This window comes from Manihot esculenta, chromosome 15 (genome assembly GCF_001659605.2).
Source record: "Manihot esculenta cultivar AM560-2 chromosome 15, M.esculenta_v8, whole genome shotgun sequence".
NCBI lineage: Eukaryota > Viridiplantae > Streptophyta > Magnoliopsida > Malpighiales > Euphorbiaceae > Manihot > Manihot esculenta.
The window spans coordinates 10624932-10650458 of NC_035175.2; the positions used below are offsets into that span (position 1 = coordinate 10624932).

Sequence of the window (25527 nt, forward strand, 5' to 3'; positions counted from 1 at the left end):
GCAAAACCAGGTTCGGCCGCCGAAGGAAGGTTCGGCCGCCGAACCCTTTGTGGAGGTAGTTCGGCTGCCAAAGGTTGCCCCCGAAAGCTAGGCTTTCGGTTTAGAAAGGGACTTTCGGCCGCCGAAAGAGGGAGTTCGGCCGCCGAAAGTATGTGAGTTTCGTCTCTGGATGAGACCTTCGGCTGCCGAAGGTGCCGCCGAACATGCATGAGTTTCGTCTCTGGAGAGGGGTTTCGGCCGCCGAACCTGCCGCCGAAAGTGCCCTGTCCAGCTTTCTTTTGCATGTTTTATGTGATGATTTTAGGATTGTTTCGAGGGGTTTTGGGGAGTTTCTTAGAGATGTTCTTGAGTGAGTTTAGTCCCTCATTTGAGTCCACCTGTGTAGGTACGGACCAGAGGAATCAGGGCAATCAGCAGTGAGTCCAGTGTCAGAACCTGCAGAGTCAGTTCAGAGATAACTAAAGGTGAGTGGAATTTAACTTAATGTTTTAATATGATAACTACATATTTTATCATGCTTCATGCATCATGAATATGCTATAGGGTGAGTGCATTAGTGTACACAAAGATGATGCATTGCATTTATCCTTGTACTTGGCATGGCTCCTTGTACATTGCTTATGTGAGACGGCACGGACTTCGTGAGGATTCATTAGCCCTCAGAGGAAAGACCTGGAACAGCCCTACGGGGACCAGGCACACAAAGACCTGGAACAGCCCTACGGGGACCAGGCAAATGGTACTCAGGTACCCCAGATGAGATAGAGGGAGTTTTGATCCGTCCGGCCGAGGTGATGTGATTATGTGTTGCATTCCATGAGAGCATGTTTTCTCACCTGGTATTTATTTCTATTCTACTCACTGGGCTATAGTAGCTTATCCCTCTCCCCTAACTCCAGTTGTGCAGGTTCAGAGGTCGGAGAGCATTCAGCAGGGTACAGGAAGAGTACAGAGTCTTGTAATAGTTAGTGTGGACATGTAAATGTAAAGAGATAGTGTATATGTACAGTGTATAGCATAGTGCTTGACTATAAGAGTTGTCATCCCTTTGTGGAGTCACATGATCAGTTTATTTATGTTGATATTTATTGTTGTATGTTTATGAGCAAAACCAGGCTTAACATTCTGAGTTTGATCCGCCTAGAGCCATGAGGAGCTCTAGTAGGGATTAGTAGAGCACAGAGAGAGTGCATGCACAGGTTAAGCCTTGGAATGAAGAAAAGTTATATGTTTTTACAGCAAATGTATGATCATGTATGGGATTTCACAGGTATATAGACAGGATAGCAGGCTTACTACGGGTCCCGGCGACCTTAAGTCGATCTGGATCCTAGTGCCGGTGGCAGTTCGGTTTCCGGGCTGTTACAAAATCTCTTCCATTTTTCTTGAGTTTTAAACTCATATTTCAAGTTTTGAGCATTTAAACCAAGTTTTGGAGCTTTGGAAACTCAGGAACTCATTTTCGGGGATCTCCAAGTTTAGGTCGTCTCCCTCTCGATCTTCAAGAGGTAAGAGCCGATCTTAAGCTCCTTATGTGTTTTAACTAAGCTTTATGCAAGATCTATGGGTAGAAATGCATGTTAGGGTATATGTTGAGTTTATGGGTTTTGATGCTTTGATGAATAATGTAGCTTGTTTATGTGTTGTTGGAAGTGTTGTAGATGGGGTATTTGCTTGTTTGAGGCCCCTAGGAGCTTGTATGCATGTTTTGGTTGAATGGTATGCATGATTTGAGCTTGGGAGGCGAAATGTACATTTAGGAGCCAAGTTTCTGCCCTTTGGCAGAAACCAGGTTCGGCAGCCGAAGGAGCTTTCGGCCGCCGAACATGGCTGGTGAGGCAGGCCTTTCGGCTGCCGAAGTTGCCCCCGAAAGGAGACTTTCGTCTCTGTCTGGGACTTTCGGCTGCCGAAGGTGCCGCCGAACATGCATGAGTTTCGTCTCTGTCTGGGAGTTTCGGCCGCCGAAGGTGCCGCCGAACCTGCCTGACTTTCGGCTCTGGAGGGACTTTCGGCCGCTGAACCTACCGCCGAAAGTGCCCTGTCCAGCCATTTCATACATATTTCTATGTGATGTTTTCATGATGTTCTAGGGGTTTTTGGGGAGTATTTTAGAGTCATGTTTATGTATGTTCGGTCCCTCATTTGAGTCCACCTGTGTAGGTTCGGACCCGAGAAATCAGGGACCCCAGCAGTGAGATAGCTGCTTCAGAGTCTGTTGAGCTTCAGCCAGAGGTGAGTGGAATGAACCTTAAGTTTTAAATAAATGAAATATAACTTTTTGGAGCATGTTCATGCATCATATATGCCATGTGATATTCTAGGTTGTTTGCATTAGTATTCACGAATATGTTGCATTGCATAATATGATGTGGATGCGGATTGGCTATTGGATGATCCTCTAGTCCTCCTATGGTATGATATGATGATGATACGGTATGGATTGCCAGTGAGGCCCATTCTACGCCCCTGGACTATGTTAAGAGAAAGACCAGTGAGGCCCATTCTACGCCCCTGGCACGATTGGACTATGTTGAGGACTATAGGTGACAATACCATCCTTATGTGATATGTTTGTGATGTGTTGCATTTCATGGAAGCATGAAATATTTTAATATATGTTTCCCTATTCTGCTCACTGGGCTCTTTAGCTCACCCCTCTCCCCTAACCCCAGATGTGCAGGTACAGGGTAGACCAGGAGGTTAGCCAGAGTATGAAGCAATGTTATGTAATAGTTAGATTGTGGACATGACAATTGTATTATGATGTAATGTAAAAGAGTTTTAAGTTATGTTATGTAATTTGTATATTGAGGATAGAGTTGTGCTTGACCAATACAGATTGTTAATCCCACTTGTATGTACATGGTCTTTATGATATGAGATATGAGGTTATGTTTCAGCCAAGCTTATGTATGATGAGATACCCCATTGGAGCATTTTGATGAGGGCTCCAGTGGAGGTTTATGTTATGTTTATGTTTATGTTCAGGTTGAGCTTGGTTGTTATATGAGAATGTATACAGGTTTATGAGTTTTGTTGATCATGTATGGGATTTACAGGTTTACAGGTTATATGTTAGGCTTGCTACGGGTCCCGGCGGCCTTACGCCGATCTGGATCCTAGCGCCGGTAGCGGTCCGGATTTCCGGGCTGTTACAAAGTGGTATCAGAGCCCTAGGTTCATATGGTCGGACCTAGAGTGTCGGGCTCATAGATGTTCTAGAAGGTCAAGCACAATAAGAAAGGTCATGTCCACTAGGATAGGATGTGGAGTCCTGTCTTACATGATGATGTGATATGCCATGATTATATGCATGTGCATAAATGATATGTATGTATGTGATGAGGGTTCATGTGTGCCCACATGAACCATATGATGCTGATGTTTGTGCTATGTGTGGTTTCTCAGAAAACAGGATGAGAGGAACTCGTCGATCTGCAAGGTTGATTGGAGTGCCACCTGAGGATGAGGGCATGAGCGCCCGTCCTCCAGCATTGCCTAGGGCAATGTCTAGCAGGTCCAACAGGGAAAGAGCAGTGAGAGACCCTAGAAGGTCTCTGGATCTGGGTAGAAGCAGGTCAGTACGAGGAACAGTTCAGGGAGGAATGTCAGAAGACGTGGGAGATGACATGGATGTAGACCAGAGGAGGGATGGCAGTTTGGGGATGAGTATGTCAGAGGAAGGTATGGGAGAGTCCCAAGGAGGCACTCAGGCCTCGGGTTTTGTTCAGCCATCTCATTACCCACCTTTCTCACAGAATCCCGGGTATTCGATGGGAGGTACGTCGGATTACCCTAGTTTTAGCCCTTACCCCACACAGATGCCATACCCACCATATTACCCACCATACCCACCGTACCCTATGTATCCACCACCACCCTATCACCCAAGTCCAGCAAACCCTATCTCAGGGGATGCTGCACCTCCTCCACCACCAGCAGCACCTACCGTCCCAGAAACCCAAATACCTCAACCTAGCTCATCTGGAGGGAGCAAGGTCAGAATGACTGATTATATGAAGTTGGGTGCTCCCCAGTTTGAAACCGGTGATGACCCGTTTGTGTACCTTGAGAGGGTCAAGGCGATAACAGATGAGATAGGGGCGGATGACAGTAGAGCCATTCAGATGGCTGGGTTCACACTAAAATGCAAGAAGGCCCGTGAGTGGTTCAAGAGCTATGTGAAACCGAGGGTGGATAGTCTATCATGGGAGGAGTTTGCTAATGAATTTGCAGGATGGGCTTTCCCTGATAGTTCAAGGGAATTGAAGATGATAGAATTCGAGCAGTTGAGACAAACTGATGACATGAGTGTAGATGAATATACTGACAGGTTTATGGAGTTGCTGCCATTTGCTGGGCAGAACCTTGATACAGATCAGAAGAAGTCAAGGAGGTATATCATGAAGCTTCATTCCAGGTATTCCTCCTTGATACAGTCAGCAGATAGAGAGAGTTTTCACGCCATAGTGGATATGGCTAGGAGGATGGAGGCTAGTGCTATCATCGAGGGAAAAGTCAAACAGTCAGCAGCACAGCCTTCCGGTTCCAAAACCCCAGGTAGGGGAAAAGTGGATCCTTCTTCCTTAAGTTCAGGTAGTAAGAGGTGGAGCAGTACCACCAAGAAGCAGAAGAAGAACAAGTTCTGGAGCAAGATCAAGTCAGGTCTGGGTTTTGGAGGTGGCTCGAGCTCAGGTGCAGACAATGTAGCATGTGTGAAGTGTGGTAAGCCACACAAGGGAGTGTGCCTCTATGGGTCCAGAGCCTGCTTCAAATGTGGGCAAGAGGGACATATGGCTCGGGATTGTCCTAGAGCAGCTGTTATGGCACAGTCCCAGCAGACAGGTTCAGGCAGTGTAGCTCAGCCAGTAGCTCCAGCACCAACTCAAGCCGGTGGCAGAGGTAGAGGGAGAGGAGCAGCCTCTTCTTCAGCAGGTTTCAGAGGTGAAGGTCCGTCAGCTCCAGCGAGGATCTTCACAATGACACAGCAAGAGGCGAACACATCCAACACCGTGGTGGCAGGTAATCTCATCATTGGTTGTTCTGATGTGTATGCATTGATGGACCCTGGTGCATCTCATTCTTTCATCGCTCCGAGAGCCGTGCAGAGGTTAGGGTTGATGGTCTCTGAGTTAGAGTTTCCCCTATGGGTCAGTGGACCCAAGTGTGACCCGTCAATGGCAGAGTCAGTCTGCTAATGTAGTCCAGTTTTTGTGGAGGGAAGATGCATGTCCGCCGACCTTGTGGTTCTAGAGTTGACTGATTTTGACGTCATTCTAGGGATGGACTAGTTATCTACCCATGGTGCTACCTTGGACTGCAGGGACAAGGTAGTTAAGTTCAGATGTCAGGATGGGTCAGAAGTCGTCTTCAGAGGAGACGAAAGGGGTACACCTAGAGGTATGATATCGGCCCTACAGGCTCGTAGGCTGCTCAGGAGGGGTTGTCAGGGTTTTCTAGCTCACGTGAGAGAGCTAGACAGTCAGGTTAGAGAGCCCGCCTCAGTGCCAGTGGTCAGAGAGTTCTTAGACGTGTTCCCAGACGAGCTTCCAGGTTTACCACCTGCTAGGGAGATAGAGTTCGAGATAGAGTTAATGCCTGGAACGAGACCGATCTCTATCCCTCCCTACAGGATGGCCCCAGCTGAGTTGAAAGAGTTGAAAGAACAGTTGCAAGATCTGGTAGATAAGGGCTTCATCCGACCGAGTACCTCACCTTGGGGTGCTCCAGTGCTCTTTGTAAAGAAGAAGGATGGATCCCTCAGACTTTGTATCGACTACAGACAGTTGAACAAAGTCACTACTAAGAACAAGTACCCATTGCCAAGGATCGACGATCTATTCGACCAGCTAGCAGGAGCGGGTTGTTTCTCCAAGATAGATCTGAGATCAGGGTACCATCAGCTGAGAATAAGGGAAGAAGACACACCAAAGACATCTTTCAGGACCAGATATGGGCACTATGAGTTCCTTGTGATGCCGTTCGGGTTGACCAACGCCCCTGCAGCATTCATGGACCTCATGAACAGAGTGTTTAGACAGTACCTGGACCACTTTGTTATTGTCTTCATTGATGATATCTTAGTGTATTCCAGGAATGCAGAGGAGCATGCCCATCATCTGAGGATAGTTCTGCAGACCTTGAGGGAACATGGCTTGTATGCCAAGTTCTCCAAGTGTGAGTTCTGGTTGAGGAGCATCTCATTCTTGGGGCATGTAGTGTCAGAGAATGGAATAGAGGTAGACCCCAAGAAAGTGGAGGCTGTGACTAACTGGCCTAGACCCACCACAGTGACTGAAATCAGAAGTTTCTTGGGTTTGGCTGGTTATTACAGGAGGTTCGTTCAGGACTTCTCAAAGATTGCAGCTCCTCTAACCAGATTGACCAGGAAGAATCAGAAGTTTCTGTGGACCGACCAGTGTGAAGAGAGTTTCGAAGAGCTTAAGAAGAGGTTGACTTCAGCACCAGTGTTAGTTCTGCCAACTAGCAATGAGGACTTCACAGTGTTCTGTGATGCATCCAGAGTAGGCTTGGGTTGTGTGTTGATGCAGAATGGCAAGGTGATCGCTTATGCTTCTAGACAGCTGAAGAGGCATGAGTTGAATTACCCCACACACGATCTTGAAATGGCAGCAGTCATCTTTGCACTCAAGATGTGGAGGCACTACCTATATGGGGTAAAATGTGAGATCTTTACAGATCATAAGAGCCTGCAGCACATCTTGAGTCAGAGAGACTTGAATTTGAGACAGAGGAGGTGGGTAGAACTGTTGAGTGACTATGATTGCAAGATTCAGTACCATCCGGGTAAGGCGAATGTTGTGGCAGATGCCCTAAGCCGGAAGTCACTAGGCAGTTTATCCCACATCACGGCAGAGAGGAGACCAGTGGTGAAGGAGTTTTACAAGCTCATGAATGAACGTCTACAGTTAGAGTTGTCTGGTACAGGTGCTTTGATTGCACAGATGAGAGTGACACCCGTGTTTCTGGAGCAGGTGGCTCAGAAACAGCATGAGGACCCAGAGTTAGTGAAGATTGCCAGGACTGTTCAGTCGGGCAAAGATAGTGAGTTTAGATTTGACAGTAAGGGGATTCTCCGCTATGGGAGTAGATTATGTGTACCAGATGACATAGGGCTAAAGGGAGACATTATGAGAGAGGCTCATAATGCAAGATACAGCGTTCACCCCGGAGCCACCAAGATGTATCAAGATTTGAAGAAGGTTTATTGGTGACCAGCGATGAAGAAAGAAGTGGCATAGTTTGTGTCCGCCTGCGAAGTATGTCAGAGGGTGAAGCTGGAACATCAGAAGCCGGCTGGAATGCTTAACCCGCTACCTATTCCAGAATGGAAATGAGAGAATATAGCTATGGACTTCGTAGTGGGGTTACCGGCAGCGTCCAACAGATTGGACTCCATATGGGTGATTGTGGACAGACTCACCAAATCTGCTCACTTCATCCCTGTCAGGAGTGGCTATTCTGTGGACAAATTAGCGCAGGTGTATGTAAACGAGATTGTCAGACTGCATGGGGTTCCTGTTTCTATAGTGTCAGATAGAGGGCCCCAGTTCACCTCCAGGTTTTGGCGGAGTCTGCAAGATGCCATGGGTACCAGGTTGGATTTCAGTACTGCCTTCCATCCACAGACGGACGGACAGTCAGAAAGGACCATCCAGACCATCGAGGATATGCTTAGGATGTGTGTGCTGGACTTTGGCGGTTCTTGGAGGCAACATCTACCTTTGGTGGAGTTTGCCTACAATAACAGCCATCATGCTAGCATCGGGATGGCTCCATATGAAGCTTTGTATGGAAGGAAGTGCAGGTCCCCTGTTTGCTGGGAGGAAGTTGGAGAGAAGGCCTTAGCAGGGCCTGAGTTAGTTGAGATCACCAGCAGGGTGGTACCCATCATCAGAGAGAGAATCAAGACTGCTGCAAGCAGACAGAAGTGTTATGCAGACGTCCGCAGGAGACAGTTAGAGTTTCAGGAGGGGGATCTGGTATTGCTCAAGGTGTCTCCAATGAAGGGAGTGGTTCGCTTCGGAAAGAAAGGTAAACTAGCCCCACGATACATCGGACCCTTTGAAATCTTGCAAAAGATTGGGAGTGTGTCGTACAAGCTGGACTTACCTGCTTCTATGGCAAGAATCCATCCGGTTTTCCATGTTTCTATGTTGAGGAAGTTTGTGTCAGATCCGAGCAAGGTTCTTAGTGAGCCTGATGTGGAGGTCCAAGAGGATCTCACCTATGTTGAACAGCCAGTACGGATCATAGACACCCAGATCAGAAAGTTAAGAAACAAGGAAATCCCGATGGTGAAAGTCCTTTGGAACCACCACAATTTAGAAGAATGCACTTGGGAGACACGGGAGTCCATGCTCCAGCAATATCCCTACCTCTTTTAAGGTTAGTCCCTATGTGTTTTGTATGTATGTTATGTTGTTTTTCTATACATGTGCTAGTTGAGGAACATTCGGGGACGAATGTTCTTAAGGGGGGGAGAATGTAATACCCGGCTAGACTCCGGTATCGGAATTTCTACCGTCCGGTGGAATCTCGAATGTCGGAAGCCTCTAGTAGGGTAGAAACATGTTTTCATAAAATGTTTTAAGGTATTTCATGGTTTTAAGCATGAAATTAAATGAGTTTTTACATGAAAAGTCTTTGGAGGAAAACCCAGGTTCGGCCGCCGAAAGTCAAGTTCGGCTGCCGAACATGCATGCGTTTTGGAGGCACGTTAGGCCCCCGAAGGCATGAGTTAGGGAAGTCCAGGTTCGGCCGCCGAAAGTCAAGTTCGGCCGCCGAACATTGCATGGATGCGGAGGCACATTCGACCCCCGAACGTGGCCTGGCCAGCCACCTATAAAAGGGGCACTTAGCTGAAATGGGTGAGCTTTCTCCCATTTTCGGCCACAGTGAGCTTCCGACCTTCCTTTTGCAAATCTTGTATTCTTCCTCCAAATCTCTTCCATTTTTCTTGAGTTTTAAACTCATATTTCAAGTTTTGAGCATTTAAACCAAGTTTTGGAGCTTTGGAAACTCAGGAACTCATTTTCGGGGATCTCCAAGTTTAGGTCGTCTCCCTCTCGATCTTCAAGAGGTAAGAGCCGATCTTAAGCTCCTTATGTGTTTTAACTAAGCTTTATGCAAGATCTATGGGTAGAAATGCATGTTAGGGTATATGTTGAGTTTATGGGTTTTGATGCTTTGATGAATAATGTAGCTTGTTTATGTGTTGTTGGAAGTGTTGTAGATGGGGTATTTGCTTGTTTGAGGCCCCTAGGAGCTTGTATGCATGTTTTGGTTGAATGGTATGCATGATTTGAGCTTGGGAGGCGAAATGTGCATTTAGGAGCCAAGTTTCTGCCCTTTGGCAGAAACCAGGTTCGGCAGCCGAAGGAGCTTTCGGCCGCCGAACATGGCTGGTGAGGCAGGCCTTTCGGCTGCCGAAGTTGCCCCCGAAAGGAGACTTTCGTCTCTGTCTGGGACTTTCGGCTGCCGAAGGTGCCGCCGAACATGCATGAGTTTCGTCTCTGTCTGGGAGTTTCGGCCGCCGAAGGTGCCGCCGAACCTGCCTGACTTTCGGCTCTGGAGGGACTTTCGGCCGCTGAACCTACCGCCGAAAGTGCCCTGTCCAGCCATTTCATACATATTTCTATGTGATGTTTTCATGATGTTCTAGGGGTTTTTGGGGAGTATTTTAGAGTCATGTTTATGTATGTTCGGTCCCTCATTTGAGTCCACCTGTGTAGGTTCGGACCCGAGAAATCAGGGACCCCAGCAGTGAGATAGCTGCTTCAGAGTCTGTTGAGCTTCAGCCAGAGGTGAGTGGAATGAACCTTAAGTTTTAAATAAATGAAATATAACTTTTTGGAGCATGTTCATGCATCATATATGCCATGTGATATTCTAGGTTGTTTGCATTAGTATTCACGAATATGTTGCATTGCATAATATGATGTGGATGCGGATTGGCTATTGGATGATCCTCTAGTCCTCCTATGGTATGATATGATGATGATACGGTATGGATTGCCAGTGAGGCCCATTCTACGCCCCTGGACTATGTTAAGAGAAAGACCAGTGAGGCCCATTCTACGCCCCTGGCACGATTGGACTATGTTGAGGACTATAGGTGACAATACCATCCTTATGTGATATGTTTGTGATGTGTTGCATTTCATGGAAGCATGAAATATTTTAATATATGTTTCCCTATTCTGCTCACTGGGCTCTTTAGCTCACCCCTCTCCCCTAACCCCAGATGTGCAGGTACAGGGTAGACCAGGAGGTTAGCCAGAGTATGAAGCAATGTTATGTAATAGTTAGATTGTGGACATGACAATTGTATTATGATGTAATGTAAAAGAGTTTTAAGTTATGTTATGTAATTTGTATATTGAGGATAGAGTTGTGCTTGACCAATACAGATTGTTAATCCCACTTGTATGTACATGGTCTTTATGATATGAGATATGAGGTTATGTTTCAGCCAAGCTTATGTATGATGAGATACCCCATTGGAGCATTTTGATGAGGGCTCCAGTGGAGGTTTATGTTATGTTTATGTTTATGTTCAGGTTGAGCTTGGTTGTTATATGAGAATGTATACAGGTTTATGAGTTTTGTTGATCATGTATGGGATTTACAGGTTTACAGGTTATATGTTAGGCTTGCTACGGGTCCCGGCGGCCTTACGCCGATCTGGATCCTAGCGCCGGTAGCGGTCCGGATTTCCGGGCTGTTACAGATTGGGCAAATCGCTGACCAGATCGCTTCTCTGTGAGTCAGTCCTCTATGTCTCTGCGAGTGATTTGGCCAGTGATCTTCGAGTTTCTTGGGCAAATCACTGGGCAAATCATCCTTTTGTAATTTTTCTGCACTTTTTCTCCCATTTTCCAATTTCTTCCTTTTCTGTAAAAACAAGATAAAAACCATAAATTAAACTAAAAAATGTGTAAATAAGCAATAATAATTATGATAAAAATGTGGCTAAATTATGCTTGATCAAATACCCCCACACCTAGCTTTTTGCTTGTCCTCAAGCAACAAATAACTTAGCCAATCAAGCCCCCTTTTTCCTTAGAGCCTAAGTTCCACTTAATCAGCCCCCCCTAGACTCCTAAACTGAAGTATCACAGTATAGAGTACATGCACTAAGGTCATCCTCTTCTTTCCTTGTTTCCTTTCACCTACCATGGTCAAGAGAAAGGTTTTTGACTCAATCATGCTTATTCCTTTATGTTAGTTTTAATGCAACCCCTAGGAATGACTTGCCCCTTTTCTTCTCTATTTCTTTTTATTTTTGTTTTTATTTTCAGCAGCACTTATTCTTATCCTTGCCTGAAAAAGTCACTAACCTTTTTACGCGATTGTGTACATGGGTGATACACCCCCGGTTACTCAGTTAGTCACTTGTTCAAGTGGCTACTAGCTCTGTTCATAGTCTAGACCATTGGAACAGGTTTATGATTTGTGCTTTGTGCTGGTTTTTCATGATAGTTTGGGCAAATCAACTCATAGGGAGTTACACTAGCTTTGTGTTTGCATGCATTTGTATTTTTATTTCTCTTGACCTTAGTACATTTAAGGATTCAATTCAAGAGAAAAACTCCCTAAGTGAAAGTAACATACTGTGAATGATTCAATTTAGGCTTAAAGGGGTGGCAAATCAATGGGGTCATGAGATAAGGGCACTCTTTCAACCTTGTTATCTATGTTGAGTAGAGCAATTAGCTACAAAATTCTGTGTGTGTGTGCAAAAAGTGTGAAGAAGAAAAAAAAAATTTGGTGTGTGCAAAAAGGGGTAAGAACAATGCAAAAAGAAACAAAAAAGAAACAAAAAAAAACAAATAAAAATCAAAAGATGGTGTGATCAGTGAATAAATACTCTCCAGTACCCCCACACCTATCCCAAATATTGTCCTCAATGTTTGAATATAAATATAGAAAATTGAAGGAGAAAAGGGAAAGGGACTTCCTGGCCTGTGAGTGATTTGACCAGTGACTTGGGCAAGCACTGGGCAAATCACTGGGCAGATCGCTAGCTGTCACGGTGCTGGGGCAGAAAATGGTCCACCAGCAGGTCCAACAAGTGCTCCATCCTTTGCATTCGAGCTTCAATCCTTCTGAGACGAGCCTCTACTGTCTGGTTGGGGGCTTCGTCTTCAGGTGGCTGAGGAGCATCCTGCTGGGGGGCTGCTGGAGGTGGCTCATTTGCTGGTTCCTGCCCTATTGCTTGTGTTGTCTCATCTGCAGTAGCTGCTATAGTGGCTGGCTGTTGGGTGGTGGTGCTTATGGTGGCTTTCTTCCTTCTGAAAACACGCTCATGGCGTGGCGTTACTGGACCTGCAGGTGCAATGGAAAAAACATCCCCCACCTTGCAAAGCAACCCCATGTCATCTAATGTGCGTAGGTCCAGGGGGGTTGTCTTGGAAGTGGGGGAAAGGTCAGTATATGCTGGGTGCAATAATTTGAGATTCACTGCAATGGCAGTGATCAAGGGGCCAAAAATCAGTGGCCTGTTATACTGAATGATGCTAGATAGTTGGGTGGCAACCCAGTATCCCAGATGTATTTTCCTATGTGTGTGCATGCACCAAAGAATAAATAACTCAGTTCTGGTCAGGATGTTGGAGGCATCCTTCCTCCCAGAAAATGTGTAAGCCAGGAATCTGTGGAGGTATTTCAGGCTGGGGTTTCTGAGGTACAGGTCCTTGGACCTTGTGGGTGAGTAGGAGTCTGGTGGATTGTCACTTAATTCCAAGTACACAGAGCTTGGATCAAACTCAGCAGGGAAGTCCCAGGTGGACTGAGGGCATTCACAGCCCATGGCTATGCCGAATTCCTGCAGGGATAAGCGAAATCGCTTCCCCAATAACCTAAATCCAATAGTGCCTGGTGTGTGTATGTTGTGCATGGCAGGTTTATCAAAATAGAATGTGGTGAAGAACTCATGTGTGAGTTCAAGGAAAGAGGACATGCGCAGGAGGAAAAAGGTGTCCCAGCCAATAGCAGAAATTAGAGAACGTACCTAGGAATGGAGTCTCAGTGCTCCAAGGGTGGCATGGTGGATATACTTACCTGGGTGATATGGTAGGGATGAGATTTTAAGCAGCCTGGTGCGCTCAGAAATTTTGTTGAATGTCAGTGCTTTGACGATGTGATCTGGGTATGCTGACCTGGGCAAATCGCTGGGCAAATTGCTGGGCATATCGCTGAGTGTGTCGCTGGGCACATCGCTGAGCGTATCACTTGGTAAGTCCGTGGGCGCATCAGTGGGCACATTAGTGGGCACATCGCTAGGCGTAGCGCTTGGCACATTGCTGGGTGCATCAGTGGGCGTATCACTAGGCAGGTCCGTGGGCGCATCAGTGGGCACATCGCTGGGCACATCGCTGAGCGTATCACTGGGCGTACTAGTGGGCAAAGTGCTGGGCACATCGCCTTCCTCATGACCTGCGGGATGTGTGGCAATGGTGGTTTCTGGTTCTGTCTCTGATCTCGGCGGTGGAGGTGGCGACTGAGTTCTTGGCCGTTTCTGGCCGTGGCCGGAGGAAGTGGTGGCTTCTGATGGCGTTTCGCCCTTAGGGTTCGCCGTCGGGACTATTGTGGATGGTGGTGGCGGCGTTCTTTGCCGTTTCTTTTGCCGGCGATATGTCTGGACGGCCGGTGAGTCGGTGCGTCCTGTTGCTGTACTTGTGGCCGGTGGTGTCTCGGTGTTGATGGTGGCTGGTGGAGTGGTGTCCCACGCCTCATCGTCACTGTCGGAGGGGATGGGTTTCGGTAGCCCTAGTTTCTTCCACATGAACGGTCCGCCGGTGGCCTTCATCTTGATTCTTACCATGGTGGTCTTGAGTTCGCCGGTGGGTGAGTGGTGGTCGGAGAGGAGAAAGCTTGAAGAAGTAGAAGAGATAAAAACAGTAGTTTAGCGTAAAAATTGAAAATAAAAGAAAAGACTACTTAAAGTGATTAGGGAATGTGATCTGCCCTGATCATTTAATGCTGGCCCTCTGGATTCTTGACAGGGTGATTTGCCCAGGGATTTGGGCAAGCAGTGGGCAAATCACTTTGGCCAGATCACTCCTCCTTTGCAGTTGCTGGGCTGGTACTGTTCACGCCCTTTGCTGATGGTGTGCTTGATTTTGCGATGGGACCGGTGATCTGGTCACATTATCTGGGCAATTGGGCAAGTCACTGCCCTGATCACTTGTGATTATGGTACATTCAGTCGATTTGCCCGGCGATTTGGGCAAGCAGTGGGCAAATCACTGGGCAAATCACTGTCTCTGGGCTGCCTTCCAGTAGCGCCCTGTTTTCTGTCTTGGGCTGGACTTCAGTGTCTTGCTCAGCAGTCTTGGGAAGGGGGATCCAAGGGAACCTCCTCCACAACATGGACAATAAAACCTTCATAGAATCTCTTCAAACGATGCCCATTAACTTTGAAAACTTTGCTTGTTTGTGGACTCCGTATGTCAACAGCTCCATGTGGATAAACATGCTCAACCAAGAATGGCCCAATCCACCTAGACCGAAGCTTTCCAGGGAATATTTTAAACCTGGAATCAAAAAGTAAGACCTTATCACCAACCTGGAAGTGTTTTCTGGATATATTTTTGTCATGGAAGGCTTTGGTCTTTGCTTTGTAATCCCATGAAGCTTCATATGCATCACGCCGAATCTCCTCAAGCTCTTGTATTTGCAATTTTCTGTGAACTCCAGTCTCTTTTTCATCAAGATTGCAGCTCTTCACAGCCCAATAGGCTTTATGTTCAAGTTCTATAGGTAGATGGCATGCTTTCCCATAAATCAGCCTATATGGAGACATCCCAATTGGAGTTTTATATGCTGTTCTATATGCCCATAAGGCATCATTGAGGCGTGTACTCCAGTCCTTGTGATTTGGGCAAACCGTTTTCTCCAAGATGGACTTGATCTCCCTATTTGATACTTCAGCCAGCCCATTTGTTTAAGGATGATAGGCAGTAGATGTTCTATGGATGACATGGTGCTTCTTGAGGAGAGTTTCTACTACCTTGTTGCAAAAATGGGTGCCTCGGTCACTGATTATGGCTTTGGGCAGTCCAAATCTTGAGAAAATATGGGATTTTACAAAATCGCCCACTGTTTTTGCATCATCAGCTCTTGTTGCTTTGGCCTCAATCCACTTGGACACATAATCCACAGCAAGTAGTATGTAGGTGTTGCCAAAGGAAGGTGGGAATGGTCCCATGAAGTCAATGCCCCATATGTCAAAGATTTCACACACCATGATGGGTGCTTGTGGCATTTCGCTTCTTTTGCCAAGGTTTCCTGTTTGTTGGCATCTTGCACATGACCTACAAAATAAATAAGCATCTCTAAATATGTTAGGCCAAAATAATCCACTTTCAAGGACTTTCAAGGCTGTCTTGCGTGGCCCAAAGTGACCTCCACAGCTGTAAGAGTGGCAGAAAGTTAGGACAGATGTGATCTCATGGTTTGGGATGCATCTCCTTATGACTTGGTCTGCACAATGCTTCCATAGGTAAGGCTCATCCCACACATAATACCTTGCCTCTTTCTTGATCTTGTCTCTTATGTGTTTGGGCAAATCAGTGGGCAAATCACCTATGGCAAGGAAATTAACAATATCAGCATACCATGGTTCCTCTTCTTGGATAGAAAAGAGGTGTTCATCAGGGAAGGTCTCATTGATGGGGCATGTCTCTATCTCGGTCAGAATTCTGCTGAGGTGATCAGCCACAAGGTTCTCCTTGCCTTTCTTGTCACGGATCTCCAAGTCAAACTCTTGTAACAGCAATATCCATCTCACCAGCCTAGGTTTGGACTCCTTTTTCTTGATTAAATACCTTATTGCAGCATGATCTGAGTATATAATCACCTTTGTACCAAGTAGGTAGGGTCTAAACTTCTCCAATGCAAACACAACAGCCAGCAACTCTTTTTCCGTGGTGGAATAATTGCATTGTGCAGCATCTAGGGTGCGTGAGGCATAGTGAATGACATAAGGAGAGTTACCTATACGCTGTCCCAATACTGCACCTACAGCAAAGTTGCTGGCATCACACATGATCTCAAATGGAAGGGTCCAATCAGGTGGCTGGATGACTGGGGCAGAGATTAGGAGTGATTTGATCAAATCAAAGGCTGATTTGCAGCTGTCATCAAAGTTGAAGGGTACATCCTGCTGTAACAATCTGCAAAGAGGCTGAGTTATTTTAGAAAAATCCTTGATAAACCTCCTGTAAAAACCAGCATGTCCAAGGAATGATCGAATCTCCCTAATGCTGGTTGGGTAGGGCAGATTTTTGATGGTGTCAATTTTGGCTTTGTCCACCTCAATCCCTTTTGCTGAAACAATATGGCCTAAGATTAAGCCATGGCTGACCATGAAGTGGCACTTCTCATAGTTGAGAACCAAGTTTGTCTCCAAACATCTTTGAAGTATCTTTTCCAAGTTGGCTAGGCATTCATGGAATGAGTTGCCATACACTGTAAAGTCATCCATGAAGACTTCAATGATCTTCTCCACATAGTCAGAAAAAATGCTCATCATGCACCTTTGGAAGGTGGCTGGTGCATTGCAAAGACCGAAGGGCATCCTCCTAAATGCGAAGGTGCCAAATGGGCATGTGAAAGTGGTCTTCTCTTGATCTTCAGGTGCAACGGGGATTTGATAAAAACCCGAATATCCATCTAGGAGGCAGTAATGACTCTTTCCAGCAAGTCTTTCAAGCATTTGGTCCATGAAGGGCAGGGGAAAATGGTCCTTCCTTGTGGCTGTGTTGAGCTTCCTGTAGTCCATACAAACTCTCCACCCATTTTGCACACGAGTGGGTACTAGCTCTCCTTCAGAATTAGGGACAATGGTAATCCCGGTCTTCTTTGGTACCACATGGATGGGACTCACCCACTTACTGTCAGAAATGGGGTAGATTACCCCAATGTCTAGGAGCTTCACAATCTCCTTCTTTACAACCTCCATCATAGGTGGATTCAGCCTTCTTTGTGCCTCACGAACAGGTTTGCACTCATCCTCCATAAGTATCCGATGCATGCATGTTGAGGGTGAGATACCCTTTATGTCCTCCAATGTCCACCCAATTGCCTTCTTGTGTCTCCTCAACACATCCAGGAGCTTTTCCTCTTCTTCTTGGCTGAGCTGGTTGGAGATGATTACTGGAAGCGTATTTCCAGCTCCCAAGTAGGCGTATTTGAGGTGGTTAGGCAAGGGTTTCAGTTCTGGTGCATTTTCTGTCTGTTGGTTTTCTGTCTGTCTGCTGTCTGATTTGAGCTGTGATTTGAGCAGATTTTCTGGTGTTCTGGGCAAATCACTGGGCAAATCGCCCACATCCAGCAAGTTACAACAGTCTGCTGTTTTGTCTGCTTCAGAGATGTTGCTGTCCACTTCTTTTCTCCTGCAAAGACCTTCATAAAGTAAGTTTTCTTGATCAAAATCAAAAACTTCTTGACTTAAATTATCAATAACATCAAGGCCATAAACAGGAGAAACATCATTGGGGAATTTCATGACATCATAAACATTGAATTTGATAACTTCCCCTTCAAACTCCATAGTCAATGTGCCATCATGCACATCAATTTTTGTTCTTGCTGTGCTCAAGAATGGTCTCCCAAGTAAGATATCAGAGGTGGTGTTGCTCTTGTCTTCCTCCATGTCAATAACATAAAAATCTGCTGGAAAGACTAATTGGTCCACTTGCACCAACACATCTTCTAGCACTCCCTTAGGGTAGACAATGGATCGGTCAGCTAATTGGATCTCAATGCTGGTGCCCTTGAGTGTACCTGCATTCAACAAGTTAAAAATAGACAGAGGCATGACATTTATTGAAGCTCCAAGGTCACACATGGCCTTCTTTATTCCCACATTGCCTATTTTGCATGAAACCGCAAACATTCTTCTATCTTTGCATTTGACTGGTAGTTTCCTTTGGATGACAGCTGAAACACACTCCCCCACACTTACCTTTTCATGTTCAGCAAGTTTCCTTCGGTTGGTGCATAGCTCTTTGAGAAACTTGGCATACCTTGGGATTTGCTTTACAGCATCAAGTAGGGGAATGTTGATTTCCACCTTGCGGAGTGTCTCAAGTATCTCTTTTTCTTCTTTCTCCTTTTGGGACCTTGCAAATCTCTTTGGGAAGGGAGGAGGTACCTTGAATTTCTCCATAGGTTGCTGTTTCTGCCTTTGACTGGATTCTGCCTGGTCTGTTGATTTGGGCAAATCACTTTCTGCCTTCTCTGGAGAATTGGGCAAATCACTGCTGGACAGCTTAGTTTGCCCAGCGATCGGGTCAGTTTCTACGAGCAAACTGGGCAAATCACTGCCCTGATCACTTTCTGGCAGAATTTCTTCCATGCCCTGTTTTTGCACTTTTTCAGCCCTATTGTCTTGCAACTCCTTTCCACTCCTCAATGTGATGGCACTAGCATTTTGCCTTGGATTTATCTCAGTTTGGGAAGGTAGCTTTCCTTGTGATTCAATTTTGTTTAAGGATGAAGCCATTTGCCCCATTTGTTTCTCAAGATTCTGCACAGTATTTGCCAAATTTTTCACAATCTCTTCAAGAGATGCATTAGAATTCTGAGGTGCAGCTTGAGCTTGGTTTCTTTGCTGGTAACTTGGATATTGCTGTCCCCTTGCATAACTGAAATTTGGATGGTCCCTCCAACCTGGATTGTAAGTATTTGCATAGGGATCATACCTTCTTTGTCCATTAAAACCTCCAACAACATTGACTTGCTGGTCCTCCTCTTGAAGGGAAGGACATAGATCAGTTGGGTGGTTGTTGGCACATATTCCACATGTCTTGGGCTGCTGAATCTGCTGGACTTGTTGGGTTTGACTTACAACAAGGCTACGGACAGCATTGGTGAGTTCAGAAAGTTGGGATGATAAAATGGAGTTACTCACCTCATTTACATTCCTTGTTGGCAGCTCTTGGTCTCCAAACTGTTGAGAAGCTGCAGCCATGGAGGAAATTAAGTCCCTCATCTCCCGAGGTGATTTTTTTTCAATTGTTCCTCCACAGGCTGCGTCAATAAATTTTCTCTCTGAGGGTAGCAAACCTCCATAGAAGTACTCAATGAGAGATTGGTGATAGGCGGTTGTCGAAGCCGTCAAAAATAAACCTATTATCAATCAACAAATAAATTTGTAGATAGTGGCAATAGGGTCGAACCACAGGGAATTGACACCAATGTTTTTCCTAATACTGACTAGGTAAATAGCAAATAAATAAAAGAGGTGGGTTTTGATTTGATGAGTAAAATAAAATAGCAAAAGAGAGCAATAATTTAAATAGATGAGAAGTTTCAATAAGAAAGAAATTCTAGCTGAAGTGTGAGCCTTATTCAGTTTGTTTAGAATTGATCATTGATTTATTAAAGACTCCTGTTTGACTTCAATAAATTGGTTTTGGTTATGGAAGACGCTTCTCACAACCAAATTCCTCCTTAGTTCTAGTTTGATTAGGAAACGTTCGCTAATCAAACACTAACCAACAAGTTGCCAAGGAACGTCCTTGGGGCATTGTAGCATCGAACAACTGTTGATTGCATTAAGACTTAGAGAAACCCAATTCTATCCTTGCCAACCGCGTGGTCAAGTTTAGATTATGCAACCTGATTAGATGTGTATTTGAACAACCTAAGCAATTACGGACCTAAACCATTCAAACAATATCACTTAAGCAATTTAAAAGCAATGGGCCCTTATTGATTCTAAAAGCAAGTAATATTTATAGAAAAGATCAGATTGCATAAATATTGAAACAAACAAGAGTTAAACAATGGAGTATTAAACCTCCCAATTCATCACAAATCTGAATATTCACAACTTCAACTAGAAAACAAGGAACTTAGCCACTCATGGTGGACTAAATACACAAAGAGATGAAAAGAAAATAAAGAAGAACAGCTGCAGAATTTCTGGCGAGGGGGAGATGCTGAATGAGGCTGATCAGAAGATGCCTTTGCTGGTTTTGAGACTCCCCTTTTATAGCTGAAGAATTCTCTAGGGTTTTGAAATCCCTTTTTGATTTGGTGTTGGACTCCTCTTTTGATGTTGAATTTAATTGCAATTGGATTTCCTTGGATGAGAAACTCTTTCGTGGCTCTTGGATTTGTGTTGGAAGTGATTGGATTGGATTTGGACTTCTGAAAATTTGGATTTCTGTTTGCTGCCCATTTTCCCGCTCTGCTGTAATTTTCTGCTGTCAGAGTGATTTGCCCGGTGCTTTGACCAGTTTCCTCAAGTGATTGGGCAAATCACTGGGCAGATCGCTTTTCTGTGAGTCAGTACTCTATGTCTTCTGCGAGTGATTTGGCCAGTGATCTTCGAGTTTCTTGGGCAAATCACTGCCCATATCACTGCTGTCTGTTGCCTCCAGGTTTCTGCTTCAGCTTGATCTGGGCAGATCACTGGGCAAATCACTGACCCAATCACTTTTCTGTCAATTTTCTGCACTTTTTCTCCCATTTTCCAATTTCTTCCTTTTCTGTAAAAACAAGATAAAAACCATAAATTAAACTGAAAAATGTGTAAATAAGCAATAATAATTATGATAAAAATGTGGCTAAATTATGCTTGATCAAATACCCCCACACCTAGCTTTTTGCTTGTCCTCAAGCAACAAATAACTTAGCCAATCAAGTCCCCTTTTTCCTTAGAGCCTAAGTACCACTTAATCAGCCCCCCCTAGACTCCTAATCTGAATTATCACAGTATAGAGTACATGCACTAAGGTCATCCTCTCCTTTCCTTGTTTCCTTTCACCTACCATGGTCAAGAGAAAGGTTTTTGAATCAATTATGCTTAATCCTTTATGTTAGTTTTAATGCAACCCCTAGGAGTGACTTGCCCCTTTTCTCTTCTCTATTTCTTTTTATTTTTGTTTCTATTTTCAGCAGCACTTATTCTTATCCTTGCCTGAAAAAGTCACTAACCTTTTTACGCGATTGTGTACATGGGTGATACACCCCCGGTTACTCAGTTAGTCACTTGTTCAAGTGGCTACTAGCTCTGTTCATAGTCTAGACCATCGAAACTTATTTGCTTGAAAAAGTTACTGACCTTTTTATGCGATTGTGTACATGGGTGATACACCCCCGGTTACTCAGTCAGTTACTTCTCCAAGTGGCTATTAGGCTCAGTTCATAGTCTTAGACCATTGGAACAAGTTTGTGATTTGTGCTTTGTGCTGGTTTTTCATGATAATTTGGGCAAATCAGCTCATAGGGAGTTACACTAGCTTTGTATTTGCATGTATTTGTATTTTTATTTCCCTTGACCTTAGCACATTTAAGGATTCAATTCAAGAGAAAAACTCCCTAAGTGAAGGTAACATACTGTGAATGATTCAATTTAGGCTTAAAGGGTGGCAAATCAATGGGGTCATGAGATAAGGGCACTCTTTCAACCTTGTTATCTATGTTGAGTAGAGCAATTAGCTACAAAATTCTGTGTGTGTGTGCTACGAGTGTGAAAAAAATTTATGGTGTGTGCAAAAAGGGGTAAGAATAATGCAAAAAGAAACAAAAAGTAAAAAATAAGAAACAAAAATAGGAAAAAAAATCAAAAGATGGTGTGATCAGTGAATAAATACTCTCCAGTACCCCCACACCTATCCCACATATTGTCCTCAATGTGTGAATAAACATATAGAAAAATGAAGGAGAAAAGGGAAAGGGACTCCCTGGCCTGTGAGTGATTTGACCAGTGACTTGGGCAAGTACTGGGCAAATCACTGGGCAGATCGCTATCTGTCACGGTGCTGGGGCAGAAAATGGTCCACCAGCAGGTCCAACAAGCTTTCCATGTGCTGCATCCTATCTTGAGCCTCCACCGAATGGTCTTGAGGTGCCTTTTATGTCCTCCAAGGTCCACCCAATTGCTTTCTTGTGCTTCCTCAACACATCAAGGAGCTTTTCCTCTTCTTCTTGGCTGAGCTGGTTGGAAATAATTACTGGAAGTGTATTTCCAGCTCCCAAGTAGGCATATTTGAGGTGGCTAGGCAAGGGTTTCAGATCTGGTGCATTCTCTGTCTGCTGGTTTTTTGTCTGCTTACTGTCTGATTTGAGCTGTGATTTGAGCAGATTTTCTGGTATTCTGGGCAAATCACTGGGCAAATCACTCACTTCCAGCAAGTTACAGCAGTCTGCTGTTTTCTTTGTTTCAGTGATGTTGCTGTCCACTTCTTCTCTCCTGCAAAGACCTTCATAGAATAAGTTTTCTTGATCAAAATCAAAAATTTCTTGACTTAAATCATTAATTATATCAAGGCCATAAACAGGAGAAACATCATTGGGGAATTTCATGGCATCATAAACATTAAATTTTATAATTTCCCCTTCAAACTCCATGGTCAATGTGCCATCATGCACATCAATTTTTGTTCTTGCTGTGCTCAAGAATGGTCTCCCAAGTAAGATATCAGAGGTGATGTTGCCATTGTCCTCCTCCATGTCAATCACATAAAAATCAGCTGGGAAGACTAGTTGGTCCACTTGCACCAACACATCTTCAAGCACTCCCTTGGGGTAGACAATGGATCGGTCAGCCAATTGGATCACAATGTTGGTGCCCTTGAGTGTACCTGCATTTAACAAGTTAAAAATAGAAAGGGGCATAACATTAATTGAAGCTCCAAGGTCACACATGGCTTTCTTTATCCCCACATTGCCTATCTTGCATGAAATGGCAAACATTCCTCTATCCTTGCATTTGGTGGGAAGTTTCCTTTGAATGACAGCTGAGACACACTCCCCCACACTTACCTTTTCATGTTCAGCAAGTTTCCTCCTATTGGTGCATAGCTCTTTGAGAAATTTAGCATACCTTGGTATTTGTTTGATAGCATCAAGTAGGGGAATGTTGATTTCCACCTTGCGGAGTGTCTCAAGTATCTCTTTTTCTTCTTTCTCCTTTTGGGACCTTGCAAATCTCTTTGGGAAGGGAGGAGGTACCTTGAATTTCTCCATAGGTTGTTGTTTCTGCCTTTGACTGGATTCTGCCTGGTCTGTTGATTTAGGCAAATCACTTTCTGCCTTCTCTGGAGAATTGGGCAAATCACTGCTGGACAGCTTAGTTTGCCCAGCGATCGGGTCAGTTTCTACGAGCAAACTGGGCAAATCACTGCCCTGATCACTTTCTGGCGGAATTTCTTCCATGCCCTGTTTTTGCAATTTTTCAGCCCTATTGTCTTGCAACTCCTTTCCACTCCTTAATGTGATGGCACTAGCATTTTGCCTTGGATTTATCTCAGTTTGGGAGGGCAAACAACAACTTACCTGTGCTAGCAATTTGGTTGTGCTGGATTCTCCAAGGGGCTGGTTTGTTTCAGAAATTTCAGCAGATTTTGGTTCAGTTGGGGCACTTCCAGCAGTTGCTGGTTTATGGACAGCAGCAGGGGATGTAACAGGTACTTCGGCTGGTGCTGATTTGTGGGCAGCAGTGGTTGTGGCAGTTTGACAGCAGTTGCTGTCTCTATTTTCAGCAACTTGGACAGCAGCAAATTCTGTAATTTCTGGTGTAATTTTGGCAGTTTCAGCAAGTGCAGCAACTTCTGGTTCAGTTGGGGCAATTTCTGAGGTTGTTGATTTTTGGACAGCAGGTGCTGTTTTTGCAGCAGGAGCTTCGGTTGGTGCTGATTTTTGGACAGCAGCAGGTTCTGCAGTGGTGATTTGTGCCGCAAATTCAGCAGCTTGGTCTGTCTCTTTGTCATCGTCCCATAGATCTTGAAGCTCTTCCTCTCTTCTTAATATGTATGCGTCCACTGAGTTGACCGCTTGATCCACTTGCTGTTGGAGAATTTTTCCAGAAATTTCCAATTTCCTTACCATCTCTTCAAGTTCCATATTGGAGTTTTGAGGTGTTGCTTGGGCTTGATAGTTTTGGTAGTAGTCAGCCCTTGCATAGCCATAGTTCGGATTGTCCCCCCAACATGGATTGTATTGCAGATCTCTTTGGTAGTCATGGTAGTGGTCTGTCCTTGCATACCCATAGCTCAGATTGTCTCCCCAACCTGTATTGTATGTGTCAAGGTAGGGATTATGTCTTGGCTGTCCATAGAATCCTTCAAATGCATGTGCTTGTTGAAGTTGTTGAACTTGTCGAGCTTGACTATAATTTCTCACAATAGAGGTTAGTTCAGAAATTTGAGAAGAGAGAAAAGACATACTTACCGTAGCCATGCTTGTAAATCAGCCCTGGTCATAAAAGAAAAATACGTTAGTTAGATCAATTCCCCGGCAACGGCGCCAATTTTTGATAGGCGGTTGTCGAAGCCGTCAAAAATAAACCTATTATCAATCAACAAATAAATTTGTAGATAGTGGCAATAGGGTCGAACCACAGGGAATTGACACCAATGTTTTTCCTAATACTGACTAGGTAAATAGCAAATAAATAAAAGAGGTGGGTTTTGATTTGATGAGTAAAATAAAATAGCAAAAGAGAGCAATAATTTAAATAGATGAGAAGTTTCAATAAGAAAGAAATTCTAGCTGAAGTGTGAGCCTTATTCAGTTTGTTTAGAATTGATCATTGATTTATTAAAGACTCCTGTTTGACTTCAATAAATTGGTTTTGGTTATGGAAGACGCTTCTCACAACCAAATTCCTCCTTAGTTCTAGTTTGATTAGGAAACGTTCGCTAATCAAACACTAACCAACAAGTTGCCAAGGAACGTCCTTGGGGCATTGTAGCATCGAACAACTGTTGATTGCATTAAGACTTAGAGAAACCCAATTCTATCCTTGCCAACCGCGTGGTCAAGTTTAGATTATGCAACCTGATTAGATGTGTATTTGAACAACCTAAGCAATTACGGACCTAAACCATTCAAACAATATCACTTAAGCAATTTAAAAGCAATGGGCCCTTATTGATTCTAAAAGCAAGTAATATTTATAGAAAAGATCAGATTGCATAAATATTGAAACAAACAAGAGTTAAACAATGGAGTATTAAACCTCCCAATTCATCACAAATCTGAATATTCACAACTTCAACTAGAAAACAAGGAACTTAGCCACTCATGGTGGACTAAATACACAAAGAGATGAAAAGAAAATAAAGAAGAACAGCTGCAGAATTTCTGGCGAGGGGGAGATGCTGAATGAGGCTGATCAGAAGATGCCTTTGCTGGTTTTGAGACTCCCCTTTTATAGCTGAAGAATTCTCTAGGGTTTTGAAATCCCTTTTTGATTTGGTGTTGGACTCCTCTTTTGATGTTGAATTTAATTGCAATTGGATTTCCTTGGATGAGAAACTCTTTCGTGGCTCTTGGATTTGTGTTGGAAGTGATTGGATTGGATTTGGACTTCTGAAAATTTGGATTTCTGTTTGCTGCCCATTTTCCCGCTCTGCTGTAATTTTCTGCTGTCAGAGTGATTTGCCCGGTGCTTTGACCAGTTTCCTCAAGTGATTGGGCAAATCACTGGGCAGATCGCTTTTCTGTGAGTCAGTACTCTATGTCTTCTGCGAGTGATTTGGC

The 25527-nt window shown here is 44.5% G+C and overlaps 1 protein-coding gene across 1 annotated transcript; it reads right to left on the bottom strand.

Annotated features, from left to right (window-relative positions):
* Window positions 1-12824: 12824 nt before the first annotated feature.
* LOC122721947 (putative uncharacterized protein DDB_G0290521) lies at window positions 12825-13810 on the bottom strand. Its single transcript, XM_043951361.1, has 2 exons — window positions 13087-13810; window positions 12825-12850 (listed from the first exon to the last, which is right to left on the bottom strand). The coding sequence occupies exons 1-2, from the start codon at window positions 13808-13810 to the stop codon at window positions 12825-12827; spliced, it is 750 nt and encodes a 249-aa protein (XP_043807296.1).
* Between the last annotated feature and the right edge of the window lie 11717 nt (window positions 13811-25527).

Excerpts from the sequence above, each read along its gene's own strand:
- LOC122721947 (XM_043951361.1), bottom strand. The coding sequence starts at position 13,810 with ATGTGGAAGAAACTAGGGCTACCGAAACCCATCCCCTCCGACAGTGAC. Across the intron at positions 12,851-13,086 it reads ATCCCTACCATATCACCCAG|GAATTCGGCATAGCCATGGG; the intron begins GTAAGTATATCC and ends TTATCCCTGCAG.